This window comes from Sorex araneus, chromosome 9, assembly GCF_027595985.1.
Source record: "Sorex araneus isolate mSorAra2 chromosome 9, mSorAra2.pri, whole genome shotgun sequence".
Lineage (NCBI taxonomy): Eukaryota > Metazoa > Chordata > Mammalia > Eulipotyphla > Soricidae > Sorex > Sorex araneus.
In genome coordinates this window covers 18,938,820-18,954,275 of record NC_073310.1, presented here as the reverse complement: position 1 = coordinate 18,954,275, position 15,456 = coordinate 18,938,820, and the positions used below count along the sequence as shown (strand labels likewise).

General features: G+C 45.5%; 1 protein-coding gene across 5 annotated transcripts in view; it reads right to left on the bottom strand.

Annotated features, from left to right (window-relative positions):
• SFI1 (SFI1 centrin binding protein) overlaps positions 1 to 15,456 on the bottom strand; it is a 103,282-nt gene that overhangs the window by 68,187 nt on the left and 19,639 nt on the right. For all 5 annotated transcript variants that reach the window (XM_055146777.1, XM_055146778.1, XM_055146780.1 and 2 more), the window contains exons 4-6: positions 13,023 to 13,094; positions 5,211 to 5,321; positions 768 to 862 (exon numbers count right to left, since the gene is read on the bottom strand). In XM_055146777.1, the coding sequence (XP_055002752.1) occupies positions 768 to 862; positions 5,211 to 5,321; positions 13,023 to 13,094 (278 nt within the window). The remainder of the gene's footprint in view (positions 1 to 767; positions 863 to 5,210; positions 5,322 to 13,022; positions 13,095 to 15,456) is intronic.

Genomic DNA, 15,456 nt, shown 5'->3' with positions numbered 1-15,456 from the left:
ATGGACCCCCATCTTAGTTGTAGAAGGTTACACATTTGTGAGGGCAGGAGACATAGGGGTAGCCACTGTGACTTTCCTCGATTTTGCAACAGATCTAAATCGCTCAAGCTGAGTGAAATGAGTCAGAAGGAGAAGAGCAGACCTAAGAATGATTTCACTCACTTGTGGGACACACACACACAAAAAAAATGTAGTGTGAGACTAATGTAGTGTGAGCAGAAACAAGGGCCTGGGGATTGGTCCAAGGTTGGAAGCTAGCCATAGAGGAGGGAGAGGGAGAGGGAGAGAGAGAGGGAGAGGGACAGGGACAGGGACAGGGAAAGGGAAAGGGAGAGGGAGAGGGAGAGGGAGAGGGAGGAGGAGGGGGAAAGAGAGAGGGAGAAGGAAGGGGGAGGGGGAGAGGGAATGGGTGAAAGAGAGAGGGGAGGGGAGTGGGAGAGGGAGAGGCAGGGGAAAAGGAAGGGGGCAGGAGGAGGGGGAGGGAGAGAGAAGAAAAGAACCTGCTATGGAGTCAGGTTGGGTGAGCGGTGGCAGGAAGGAAACTGGGGCATTGGTGGAGGGAATGTACACTGGTAAAGGGACAGGTGTTGAAACACTGTATGACTGAAACCCAATCATGAACAATTTTGGAACTGTGTGTCTCATGGTAATTCAATTTAAAAAAAAAAAAGTTCTTTTTTTTAGAAATGAAACGGTCTAAAAGAATTGTTTTTGAGGGGGCAAAAGTTAATATGGGCGTTTTCTCCAGACGTGTTTCTTTTTCTCACCGTGGTCCTCAGCTCTCACGTATTTGTTCCTCGTCTCCTGCTGCTGCAGCACATAGAGCTTCCAAGTCTGGAACATCAGGTTGTACAAGTAATATCTGAGAGGCCAAAAAAAAGCAAAGGCATTTCTTAAAACTTAAACAGCTCTTCATCCAAACCAATCTGTTATGTTCAGAGGAGAACTTTGCTCATTTGCTTGTTGGGAGGCCACACCCGGCAGTGTGTGGGAGTTGCGACCAGGGGTGTTCAGGATAAAGTAGTGCTGGGGACCAAACCCAGGGCTCCTGCATGCAAACAGAGCATGTACTCCAGACCTCTAAACTATCTCCTGGGCCCCGTAAACATATTTTTATTTTTATAATGACTTCAGGGAGCAGGGTGTACTTGAAAGCATACTACATGGTCCAGTCCTTTGAGCTATCTCCCTGACCCCATAAATCCAATTTTTAAAATGTATTAGTTTTGGGGCTGGAGTGATAGCACAGCGGGTAGGGCGTTTGCCTTGCACGCAGCCGACCCGGGTTCGAATCCCAGCATCCCATATGGTCCCCCGAGCACCGCCAGGAGTAATTCCTGAGTGCATGAGCCAGGAGTGACCCCTGTGCATCGCCGGGTGTGACCCAAAAAAAAAAAAAAAAAAGCATAAAATGTATTAGTTTTGGGGCCAGAGCAATAGTACAGTGATTAGGGCGTTTGCCTTGCACGTAGCTGACCTGGGTTCAATCCCCAGCATCCCATATGGTCCTCCACACACCACCAGGCATAATTCCTGAGTGCAGAGCCAGGAGAAACCCCTGAACAAAATTATTAGTTTGGGGTGGACAGTTAGGGCCACACCTGGTAGTGCTCAGGGGGTTGCTCCCAGTGGCCACAGGGAATCATGCAGTACTGGGAACTAAATTTAGGCCCCTTGCATGTGCTCAGCCCTTTGAGCTGTCTTTCTGGCCCATAAATATTATGTTAGAGACACTTTTTTTTTTTCTGGTTTGTTTATTCTGGGGCCACACCAGGCAATGCTTCTGGCTAAGCCACTCAGGGGTCGCTCCTGGCAGGGATCAGGGGACCACATAAAATGCCAAGGATTGAACCTGGGTCAGCTGCATGGAAGGCAAGCACCCAGCCTCTTAGGCCCCATACAAAGATATTTCACTTCCCAGACTGACCAAAAGAGGGAGGAAGAGAGAAAGAAATATACTAAGAATATACTAAGAATGGGGGAGGGAGGAGGAGGAGGTGTTCGTATGTTTATTTGCTTGGGGCCACACCTGGAGGCTTCAGGGCTTACTACTGCATCTGCATTCAGGGATCACTCCTGGCAGAGCTCCAGGGGCCATATGGGTTGCTGGGGACTGACCCTATGCTGGTCGTGTGTAAGGCAAGCCCTAACAGACACAGAGGGACTGCACTCATTTGTGGAGTGTAGGGTAGCATCACATGAGGCTGACACCCAAGGACGGTAGATATGAGGGCCAGGGGGATTGCCCCTTAGCTGGAAGCCTGATTCATGAGCAGAGGGGAGAAGGCAGATGGAATAGAGAAGGGATCACTAAGAAAATGATGACTGGAGGTACCAGTTGGGATGGGAGATGCATACCGAAAGTAGATAATGGACTAAATATGATGACCTCTCAGTGTCTGTGCTGCAAGCTATAATGCCCAAAAGTCAAGAGAGAGAGTATGGGGAATATTGTCTGCCATGGAGGCAGGGGGAGGGTGGGAAAGGAGGGGTATACCTGGGATATCGGTGGTGGGGAATGTGCACTGGTGGAGGGATGGGTGTTTGATCACTGTGTAATTATAACCCAAACATGAAAGCTTGTAACTATCTCACGGTGATTCAATAAAATGTAAAAAATTAAAAAAAAAAAAAGGCAAGCCCTAGCTGCTGGATGCTGGACTACTGCACCAGCCCCAAGTGGTTTGTACTCTTCAGTGAAGTTATTATTATTATTATTATTATTTTGCTTTTTGGGTCACACCCGAAATGTAATTCTTGCTTTCCCTCTACTTATCCCTAGAAATATAAATGTCAAAGACCTTGACCAGAGAGGACAGGAGGGTCAGGTGCAGCCTTATGGCCTGGCACTGCATACGGTCCACAGAGCACTGGCAATGCACAGGGATTATTCCTGGCTGTGCACTCAGGAATTACCCCTAGCAGTGCTCAGGGGACCATATGGAATGCTGGGAATCGAACCTGGGTCGGCCGCGTGCAAGGCAAATGCCCTACCCGCTATGCTATTGCTCCAGCCCCTGAAGTTATTTTTAAAAGAGTCTAGGGCCAGAGAGCTAGTACTTGGTTAAGGTACTTGTTCTGCAGGCAACTGACCTTGGTTTGATCCCCAGAACTGCACTGGTCTCCAGAGCCAGGTGTGGCCCAGATTCTCCCCCAACCTTGTCACTTGCCATCCTATTGATCTTCGATTTGCTTGAACGGACGCTAGCAATGTCTCCATTCACTCAGTAATTACTCTGGCGGTGCTCCGGGGACGATACAGGATGGTAGGGATCGAACCTGGGTCAGGGGCAAGCTGGACTATGGCTCCAGCCTCTGATATAATTTGTAATTCTTGCTTTCCCTCTACTTATCCCTAAAAATATAAATGTCAAAGACCTTGACCAGAGAGGACAGGAGGGTCAGGTGCAGCCTTATGGCCTGGCACTGCATACAGTCCACAGAGCACTGGCGGGGATGACAGCTGTACAAAGATTAGGCCTAGGGGCTGGAGTGATAGCACAGAGGGCAGGGCGTTTGCCTTGCATGCGGCCGACCCGGGTTCGATTCCCAGCATCCCATATGGTCCCCTGAGCACGGCCAGGGGTAATTCCCGAGTGCAGAGCCAGGAATGACCCCTGAGCATTGCTGGATGGGACCCAAAAAGCAAAAAAAAAAAAAAAAAAGAGTAGGCCTAGCCCCTGAGCACCACCGAGTGTGGCCCAAACCCACCCCCATCCCCCCACCAAAAAAGGGGAGGAGTCAAAGATTTAAGACTTTTCCCCTTTCATTTTTTCCATTTATATATTTTTTGGATTGGGGGCCACATCCAGGGGTACTCAGGAGTTATTCCTGGCTCTGCACTCAGGGCTTACTCCTGGCGGGGCTCGAGATACCATATGGGATGCCAGGGACTGAACCTAGGTTGGTGCACACAAGGCAAGTGCCCTACCCACTGTACTATCTCCTGGCCTACATTTCTACTTTCTTTATGTATTTTCTCCTATAGTCAATAGAAATTCAAGGAACTTTTCTTTCCAAGAGTTGTTTTATTTAAACCTACATATGTATGTAGGTTTCACCACCTCCACAATAAATAAAAACCTCTCTCTCATATATGGAATATAAACAAAATTGATAAGGGAACAACAAGTGGCCAAAGTCATTAAAAGTGGAGATTCCGTCTACTGCACTGAGCTTACATGGCGGGGGTGGTGGCTGGGAGGGGCCCTGAGGACACTGGTCAGGGGAAGCAGGCACTCTGGTGACAAGCGTGGTAATGAAATGATGTATGTATGAAAAGTATATTAAAAGCATTGTATATCCTGGTACCTTAATAAAAATTGGAAGGACGAGGGAGGAGGATGGAGGAGGAAGAGAAGGAGGACAAGGAGGAGGAGGAGGAGCAGGAAGAGGAGGAGGAGAAAGAGGAGGAGAAAAGAAAATTCTAGACCAACCCCAAAATAAATAATTTTTTTTTCAGAGCTGGAAAGACAGCTCAATAAACTAGAGCACATGCTTTGCAATGCAAAGGCCAGGGTTTAATCCCCATTCCCTGCATTGTTCCCCAAGCACCACCAACACCTCCCCCTGAGTGCAGAGCTAGAAGTTGCCCCCCAATGTGCCACATGTGACCCCTCCAAAATTAACAAAACAACTTATTTACTTATTTTTAAAATAGAATACTCTCAAAATAAGAAATTATACAGAACTGAGAGTCAGAAAGCAAACAATATTCAAATTATGTATGGCCAACACTTAACAATTATGTGAGGTACAGGGGTTTCCTCTGTGGGTGTGGGTGTGTGTGTGTGTGTGTGTGTGTGTGTGTGTGTGTGTGTGTTAAGGTACTTGTTCTGCAGGCAACAGAATAGAATAGGCAACAAAATAGAATACTCTCAAAATAAAAAATTACACAGAACTGAGAGTCAGAAAGAAAACAATATTCAAATCACGTATGGCCAACACTTAACAATTATGTGAGGTACAGGGGTTTCCTCTGTGTGTGTGTGTGTGTGTGTGTGTGTGTGTGTGTGTTAAGGTACTTGTTCTGATGGCTATGGTCTTGCTACTCTATGAAGAATTTGAAGAAAAACTAAAAATGAGTCAAAACTTTTCTCTTTCTTACCAGCAACATGCCAACAAGAATGACTTGATAATGTGTATCTGTCAAATTAAAGTAAGGGGCATGAAAAAAAAAATAAAATAAAGTAAGGGGCATGGAAGCTTACCTGTAGTGGCAGTCAGCTCTAATACAGAGTTTCCATTCTCGATGGGAAACCCACCACTCTTCTCTCCACCCTTCAAAGACCTTCCGTAGCACTTTCTGCTCATAGTAAAACCTGGGGTAACAAAATGAAATCAGAGAGAGCTGTGAGGATTGATGCTGTCTCTTTCCAAACCAGTTTCTTTCATTCCTTTTCTTTTCTCTTGCTTGTGTTTGGTATTTGGGTCACAGTGGTGCCAAGGGCTTACTCCTGTCTCCACTCAGGAATTATTCCTGCGAAATTGGAGGGCCATATGATATTCCAGGGATTAAACCCAGGTGAGTTGTATGTAAGGCAAACATCCTACCTGCTGTACTATGTCTCTAGGCCCCCAAAGTTTCTTCTTACTTTTGCTTTCTCCTGGAAGTGTATGGTTTACTGTGAGCCAAAGAGTTCATCCAGAAGGCTAAGCATATGCCTTGCTCGCAGGAAGCCTGGGTCCAGTCTATGACACCTCACCATCCCTGAGCAACACAAGGAACAACTCTGAGCACTCAGCCAGTAGTCTCCAAGTCCCACCAGGTCTGGCCCCCAAACACAAACAAAATAATGGCTCGATATCTGCTAATACTAAAATAGAATAAATTCTATGTTGTAGTACCCCAGCCCTGTCTCTTACAGCACAGCTGGATATGCCCCCATAAAAGTTATAGTTCAGATTAATTACTGACAATAACATAGGGGTATGAGAGCTAGGACAGCAGGTAGTATCTGCCTCCCATGCACTGACCCAGTTCAATTCTGATGCCCCCAGTGGTCCCCCCCCAGCCCAACAGGAGTGATCTCTAAGCACAGAGCCAGGAGTAAACTTTGACCACAGCTGGGTGTGGCAAAAAACAAACAAACAAATACGCTGTATCACTGTATCACTGTCATTTGGTTGATCAACAATTTGCTCAAGCGGGCTCAGCAACATCTCCATTCGTCCTATCCCTGAGATTTTAGCGACCTCTTTTTACTCGACCTTCCCCATGGTGCAGCATTAGAGGCTCTTCAGGGTCAGGGGAATGAGACCCATCATTGTTACTAGTTTTGGCATATGAATACGCCATGGGGAGCTTGCCAGGCTCTGCCATGCGGGCGGGATACTCTCGATAGCTTGCCAGGTTCTCCAAGAGGGAGAACTAGGCTAATTTTCTGGTAAGGAATATAAATTATTTTTTTCTGTTTCTTGCCTTCATTCCGGTGACCAGGACATCTGGGGATCACCAAACAAATAAAATACAAGATTAACATAGGGCCAAGAAGAGGTGCTGAAGAGATAGTACAGGGGTTAAGGTGCTTGCCCGGCATGCTGCTGACCCCGTTTCAATGCCTAGAACTGCATATGGGCCCCTTCATCCTACCATGAGTAAAGGCAAAGGTTTTTTTTTAGATAAGAAAAAAAATAAAAACATCATCTGCTGGTAAATATTGAAGAGAGAGAGAGCGAGAGAGAGTGCGACAATAAAAGCTATTAGAGTTGGGACTGGAGAGATAGCACAGGGTTTAGACAGCACAGGCTTGCACTAAGCTAAGCCTGATTCAGTACCTGACACTGCATATGGTGCCCTAAGCACTACCAGGAGTGACCGCTAAGTACTACTGGATGTGGCCTATAGCTTCTGCCTCCTCTTCCCCACCCCCCCCTCCACACACACACAACCCTGCTAGAGTAATGGCATTAAGTAGATAGGAAGATAGTACAGTGGGGTGGTGCACACAGCAGACCCAAGTTCAATCCTCAGCTTCCTATATGGTCCACCAAGCACCACCAGGAGTAATTCCTGACTGCAGACCCAAGAGTTAACTCCTGAGAATTGTTGGGTGTGGCCCAAAAAGCAAAAAATAAAATAAAATAAAAAGGTCTCTCCAAAGAAAATTTTAAAAAATAGATAAGAAGAGAATATAACATGAAAGTCAAGGATTTTGCCCCAGCTGGAAACAGACCATTCACATATCTAACTGTAAGGAAAGCAGATTATACAAAAACAAATAAATTAAGAGGTAGTTGTTGTGGAGGGAGCTTAGAGAGATCTCTTCTTTTGACTATTCTTTCCCAAGAAAATAGAAACCAGTGTCATTTACTAGTAAGGAATAAATATTGATGAATGTAATTCTATAAACTATTTTGTCTGGGGCTGGAGAGATAGCACAGCAGGTAGGGCGTTTGCCTTGCACACGGCCGACCCGGGTTCAAATCTCAGCATCCCATATGGTCCCCTGAGCACGGCCAGGGGTAATTCCTGAGTGCAGAGCCAGGAGTAACCCCTGTGCATCGCCAGGTGTGACCCAAAAAGCAAATAAATAAATAAATTTAAAAATAAACTATTTTGTCTACATTTCAAATTAACTAGAAATTTGTGTTCAACCATTCTCTTTAGAAAGCTAGGCAACTAGCACATACTTAAGATGATCTTATTTAAAATTACACTTTTTTTTTTTTTGCTTTTTGGGTCACACCTGGACATGCACAGGGGTTACACCTGGCTCTGGACTCAGGAATCACCCCTGGCGGTGCTCAGGGGACCATATGGGATGTTGGGAATCGAACCCAGGTTGGCCCAGTGCAAGGCAAACACCCTACCCACTGTCCTATCGCTCCAGTCCCAAATTACAATTACTTTATTATTTTTGCTTGACTAATTCAGTGGTCATTTGCTCAGCTTATTAATGACAAAACAACTCCAACTTATAAAAGTTAAGACAGTTTCTTTAGCACATCAAGGCATTATTATGCAGCTTCTGGTATGATATCTGTCTGTACTGTCTGTCTTCCCATTGTTCATCTATTTGCTCGAGCGGGCACCAGTAATGTCTCCATCGTGAGACTTGTTGTTACTGTTTTTGGCATATCAAATATGCCAAGGGTAGCTTGCCAGGCTCTGCCATGCGGGTGGGATACTCTCGGTAGCTTGCCGGGCTCTCCAAGTGAGAAATAATTCTGTAACTCAATATGAAGAAAATACTGGATGGGGAGAAGCAAACATCTATATTCCCAGGCATCTTCATAGTAACAAATAAGTGGGGCCAGCGAGATAGCACAGGTGGGTAGGATGCTTGCCTTGGGTTCAGTCCTCAACACTCCATGAGGTCCTCTAAGCCCACCAGGATTGATACCTAAATGCAGAGTCAGGAGTAAGCCTTGGGCATCATGAGATGTAAACCCAAAACCAAAAAACCAAACCAAAACAGAAAGAAACCTAAAGTAACAAATAACTACCTAGCAGAAAAAATTAAAAAGGTCACAAGTTAAAAACCACCACATCACAAGTTTATAAGTCAATGGACAGGTTGGAGTAACAGTACAGCAGGGAAGGTGTTTGCCTTGTACGCAGCTGACCTGGGTTCAATCCCCGGCATCCCATATGGTTCCCCAAGCACTGCCAGGAGTAATTCCTGAGTGCAGAGCCAGGAGTAACCCCTGAGCATTGCTAAGTGTGACGCCGCCCCCCATAAAAACTTTTTTTTTTTTTAAGTAAGTCAATAGAAACACTGTTAGCATTGCACTTAGGAAATAAATATTCTCTGGAGTCAGAGGGATAGTATGGCAAGTAGGGTGCTTGCTTTGCACTCCCTCAATGCTGATTTGATCTCCTGCACCCCATATGGCCCTCCAACTGCTGCTAGGAATGATCCCTGAGTGCAGAGCCAGGAGTAAGTGCTGAGTACCACTGGGTGTGGCACGTGCATGCATGCACACACACACAAAGAAGACAACAAATACTCCCACTCTCATTTTACAATCAGAGAAATCAGGTTCAATGCCATAATAACTTATCACCAAATCAACGGATTAGCTAGGGTTAGAACTAAAACTCAGGATTCTTAAATGCCAGTCCAATATTCCACTCTCTATACCTTGCCGCCACTGAAGCTAAGGACGTGAAGAAAGTATAATGTAAATGTCTTGGTCTTTCCAATCCCCTCTGCAGCTAAGAGTCACCAGCAGCAGAGCTGTGGCAGCTAGACAGAATCTGAATGAAACTAGGTTGCTTCTAGGAATGTTTTGCTCTCCCGATAGACAAGTGGAATATGGTTATCTTGTAACTATGTAGTGTCATCTCTGAGAACAAAGGGCAAATATGATAAGGATGTGAATAAGAAGGCACTAAAACCCTCAGATGACATCACTGTCCCAACTACATTACACCAACCTCCAGACTGATGGGGAGAAAAGACAAACACCAATCTGTTTAAGCTATTGCCAGATTTATTCTTACTGATAATTAAATAAAAACACTTCACACAAACACATGGCATGATTCAAGTACATGGAATACAAATAAGAATCTGAAAAGGAAGTGCCCATTCAAATACTGTCAAATGTAAGAAAAGCAGCATTAAACAGTGAAGGATTTGAGGGAGATGGTAGAGGTGACAACATAGTTTTCTATCTGCATCCCCACAAAACACAAAGCAATTATGTGGCAAAACCAAAACTCAGGCTAGAGCGATGGGTAGGGCATTTGCCTTGCATGCAGCCGACCTATGTTCGATTCTAAGCATCACATGTGGTTCCCAGCACTGCCAGGAGTAATTCCTGAGTGCAGAGCCAGGAGTAACCCCTGTGCATCACCAGGTGTGACCCAAAAAAAGAAAAAAAAAAGCAGAAAAACAAAAACTCATCTGTCAATAACAAAAACTGGGGGAAGAAGATATCCTGATGAGTCCAAGATATAGGACAGGTGAGGACAAACTGCCCTCAGGCCAAACAAAGAGTTGCATGGAATTAACATTTGCACAAAAGAGAGAGGGACTGGGGCTGGAGAGATAGCACAGCGAGTAGGGCGTTTGCCTTGCACGCGGCCGACCCGGGTTCAAATCCCAGCATCCCATATGGTCCCCTGAGCACGGCCAGGGGTAATTCCTGAGTGCAGAGCCAGGAGTAACCCCTGTGCATCGCCAGGTGTGACCCAAAAAGCAAAAAAAAAAAAAAAAAAAAAAAAAAAGAGAGAGGGACTGATGAGGGTGGCATCTGAGAATTGGAAAACCCCTAAACAGCCAGTCAGTAATCCCTAGAAAGTACAGAGGCCCAATCTGAAACCAGTAACTAAGACTGAGAATGCGGTCTTCTGACAGTACAGTTAACCCAGAAAGAACCCACACAGCTAGGGTGGTCCAGTTCCTCATCTCAACAGCAACCACCTCGACTCCTTCCTAACACAGGGCTCCATAGCGAGAAGAAATAGAGAGTAGGAAAAACTTCAGCAGGATCAGAGCATATGCTTGGCATGTGCATGTAGGAGGTCTGAGTCTGACCGCTAGTGCAGCATAGCTAGTGCACCTGAGTACCGCCAGGAGGAACCCCCAAGCACAGAGCCAGGAGTAGCCCCTGAGCACCACAGAACACACACAAAGGTGAATCAAGATACCTTAGATGATACTGGACTTCACCACATAATTGTCACACCTGTTGGGTTTTTTTCCCCCAAGCTAAAAACTTCTTTATAATCTTTTATTTTTTTGTAAGCATGCCCAGCAATGCTCAGGAGTTACTCCTGACTCTCCACGCAGCAATTATTCCTGGAAGTGCTCAGGGAAGTCATATGAGATGGTGAGGATCGAACCCAGGTCAGCCATGTGCAAGGTAAACGCCCTACCCACTGTACTATTGCTCTGGCCCGTTTCATAATCTTGCATCAAGTAATCATCACATGATGTTATTCATTATGCTGCATAAAAGATAAACAGAGCAGCAGTGAATTCCCCAGAGCCATATGGATGCACACTTTTCTCTTGAGTGCTGAGAGCTGTGAGCCTAGAATTTTCAGCACAGTTACTGTCAGTAAATTCTTGAGAACAAATTTGCATGGTTTGTTTAGCAGTGCTAATGTCAAACTCAACCCAAACAAGCCAAAAAGGAGGCAAAAGGGAAGCTGGTCACCAGGAAAAGATGTCAGGAGCAAGTCACATGATAATACTTATTCGTTCCTGTGCTAGCTACACTGTTGAGCTTCTCTGCTGATGACAGAACTGAAATAGTTAACTCTATTTGGGTTTTTTGTTTTGTTTTCTTGTTCGTTTCTGACTTTTTTTTTTGTGGGAGGGAGGGTTCTATTTTGTTTTATTTGGGGTCACTCATGGTTCAGCGGTTATTCCTGGATTTGCACCCAGAAATCACACCTGGTGAGCTTGAGGGACCATATGAGATGCCAGGGATCAAACTCAAGTCTGCTGTATGCAAGACAAGCTCGTTTCCTGAAGTCCTATCATCCCACCCGATTGGTTTGTTTTGGTGCTGCACCTGGCTCTGCACTCAGGAATCACTGCTGGTGGTGCTTTGGGAACCATATGGGATGGTGGGGATCGAACTCCGAATCAGCCATATGCAAGGCAAGCACCCAAGCCACTGAGCTCTTGCTCCAGTCCTTCTATTCATGTTAGTCTCTGAGGTCACGTCATGAACAAAGAAGCAAAGCAACTTCTCCATGAATACATGCAACAATAGGGAGTCATTCCAGTGACATGACATCTACCTTGTAGCCAGTGGGTGGATGTGTACACAAACTGGAGTGGCTAAGAGTAGTTATCACTACTGATGCTGACTAGAAATACCATCCACGGAACTACTATGCAAGCAGGTAACTAAGAATTGGTGGGAAAAATTATTTTTAAATGTGCTGGAGCAATAGCACGGTGGGTGAGGCATTTGCCCTGCACATGGCTGACCCAGGATGATCCCTGGGCACTATATATGGTTCCCTGAGCCCACCAGGAGTGATCCCTGAGCACAGAGCCAGGAGTCAGCCCTGAGCACGATGGGGTGTGGCCCAAAAGAAACAAACAAAAAAATAAAGTACAACTGTTATGTGAAGCTTCTTTAAAAACTATGCCAGTATTACTTAAAAATCATGTTGTTACTAAACTGTCTTCAGCAGAAGATTAAGGTGTGTAGCATATTCTGTCACAGCACAGTGTGTTGGTCACAACACACACTTAGTCACTACTGCTGCTTGCACAGTGCTCTGGGCCCCAGTGGCCCCACTCTGTGCCCTCCGCTCACAGCACATTCTTGGTGCTGAAGTTAAAGGGATCCTCACCAAAACTCACAGTGGTGGGTGGTGCCCTATATCCAGAGGGAGCTTGTCCTTGATGAAATTTCTCTCCTCTCACTAAGGTCAACTTTTCCCCTAAATTCTATTCCATATTAAGTCAATATATCAGACCTGTCAGTATGCAAAGATGACTCATTTAACCTCCTGGGAAATACTTTTTTTTTTTTTCAAAAATCCTAGTAGATCTTAGTTATCTTAGTATGCCTGTGATTTATTTTTGATATGTGTGTGTGTATGTGTTTGGGGGCCATACCCAGTGTGTGTGCGTGTGTGTGTGTGTGTGTGTGTGTGTGTGTGTGTGTGTGTGTGTGTGTGTGTGTGTGTGTGTGTGTGTGTGTGTGTGTGTGTGTGTGTGTGTGTGTGCGCGCGCGCTCGCGTTTGGGGGCCATACCCAGCTATGCCCAGGGCTTACTCCTGGCAGTGCTGGGGGTGATGATCACATGGTGTGCTGGGGATCAAGCCCAGGTCGGCAGCTGCAAGGCAAGTGCCCTCCCTGCTGTACTATCACTGCAGTCCCAGTTAAGCTATGAGTTTTCCCTGAATGTGATTTGTCAAACTAATGTTAAATAAATCATTATAAGACTGTTGCAAGCTGGGAGACGGGCAAGGGAGAAATGTAATGCATGCCACAGTAAAGGTTATGTATAGGCCTACTCAAAACTAAAACTGGAATTTTTAAAAAGGAATTAAAAATAAATCTGAAATAAATTTAGCAGAAAGTGCTCTGAGCAAACACTACCTGGCTTTAGAAGGAAATACTCTTCCAAAAGTCTTTTGAATCCACAAATATAAGAATTTTCTGGTCAAACATCTGAAAGAAAAGGAGAGGATACAAACAACTTAAAATCTCATTCAGCTTATATCATCAGTATTCTGGAAAAGAAAAGGAACCTTTCAAAGAGCGTTGATACTAGAAGTCAAAAGGTGAGTCATGATTAATACTTTATTAGAGCAGTGAACAGATTTATAAAGCTAAAATCAAGCAGTTTTTTGGGGGATGGGTTTGGATTTTGGGGTCACAGCCAGGGGTGCTCAGGAGCAATTACCAGCTCTGTGTTCAGGAGTCAGGTCTATGCTTGGGAGTGGCTCCCAGTGGTGCTCAGGGGACCACGTGTCATCTATAGTCAAAAAGACGGGCTGCTGCAAGGCAAGTCTCTTTAATTTTTGGCAACTCTGGGCAATACTCAGGGGTTCCTCCTGGCTCTGCACTCAGGAATCACTCCTGGAAGTGCTCAGGGGTGAGCACTTCCAACACATCCCGACCATATGGGATGCTGGGAATAGAACCAAGGTCAGTCACATGCAAGGCAAGCACCTTACCGGCTCTGGCTCCAAGGCAAATGTCTTAACCCCAGGTATTATCTTGCCAGCCCAAACATATGACTTTAAAAAAATTACTTCCGTGGGTCTGGGAGTGGTAGTACAGTGGGCAGTGCACTTGCTTTGCACGCAGAAGACCCGGATTCAACCTCAAGCACCCCATATGTCACCGAGCCCTGCCAGAAATTACCCCTGAGCGTAGAGTGAGGAGTAAGCCCTGGGCACCGCCATATGTGGCCCAAAACCAAGAAATAAAAACAAATAAAAAGACATTCAGGGGCTGGACAGAGAGCACAGGAGGTAAGGTGCTTGCCTTGCATGTATGTGACCCCAGTCTGACTCCCAGCACCACTTATGTTCCCCTAAGCATCATCAAGAGTCACTCCTGAGCACAGAGTCCCTGAGCACTGCCGGCTGTGGTCCCCCAAAATTACTTCCAGGGCGGGAGCAATAGCACAGCAGGCAGGGCATTTGCCTTGCACGTGGCCAACCTGGGTTCGATTCCCAGCTTCCCATATGGTCCCCTGAGCACTATCAGGGGTGATTCCTGAGTGCAGAGCCAGGAGTAACCCCTATGCATTGCTAGGTGTGACTCAAAAAGCAAAAAAAAAAAAAAAAAAATTACTTCCAATATAGTTAGTCAACAAAGATCTCAAAGTTGAAGAAATGAAGGTCTTGACAATGCTTTTGTTCATAGCATCCCTATGCCTAAAATGCCTGGAAAATGCCCACCCACCCATCATCTTCTTCAATGCTTATTCCTAGGTGAAGCCTTCCTGGACCTTCCCAGATCCAGACTGGAAAAGAATGAGTAGCTCAATGGGACCATAGAGACAGTACAGTGGGTAAGGCCAACCAGGTTCAATCCCTGACATCCCACGTGGTCCCCAAGCACTGCCAGGAGTAATGAGTAATTCCTGAGTGCAGAGCCAGAAGTAAACCCTGAGCACCACTGGGTGTGTCCCCACCCCCACCCCACCCCACATGAAGCAGAATGAGTAACTCTATTCTCTCCACACTCTGTTCATCCTTGTGAAACATTATCAGAGTCACCAGCTGCTTACCGTTGCTCCCTCTGCACTTTGAACTCCTAAGAACAGGTTTCCTGTCTTAGAACACAGTGACTGACACATACAGAGCTAAGTTATCTTGGTCAATTCATATTTGGGCCCAGCTTGAAATACTCTTTCTTCTACCCTTTATCTGGTGTAGGTTTGTTTTTGGAGAGGGGGGCACAACCAGATCTGTTCAGGACTCATTCTTGACTCTTCGCTCAGGGATAACTGCTGGCAGTGCTCAGAGGACCATATGAGGTGTCAGGGACAGAATTGGGGTCAGTATTCAAGGCACAGTCCCTGCCTGCTGAGCTCTCTCTCTGACCCCAATCTGGTTTAATCTTAAATTATCACAACTTAAAACTCCTTCCTCCAGGAAGTACTAGTGGTCACACAAGCAGGCTTGGTTTTGCTACATGGGCCCATAGTGCGACATCCTTCTCCTCTCACTGCACTTCTCACACCTAGTTATTGTGGCTTGTTTAATCTGCCAGGCCTAATTCATTTAAAGCTTTCAAAAGGTCACAGACCAAGAAGGTCTTACTCCCCTTGCATTCTCAACATCTAGCATAGAACGAACATCTGACCAAACAGGCACCTGATATGTTTTAATAGAATGAATTAATTTAATGCCTTTGACAGATGTAATCAAGAATAGCAAAAAGTGATGATTTTTTTTTTAACTTGGTTCATGTTTAGGCTTTTCCTACACAATGTGACCTTACACATTCTAGAATACAACTGGAGAATGTCAATAAAAAGACTCAACCACAGAAATCATGTCTGCACATTCCTACA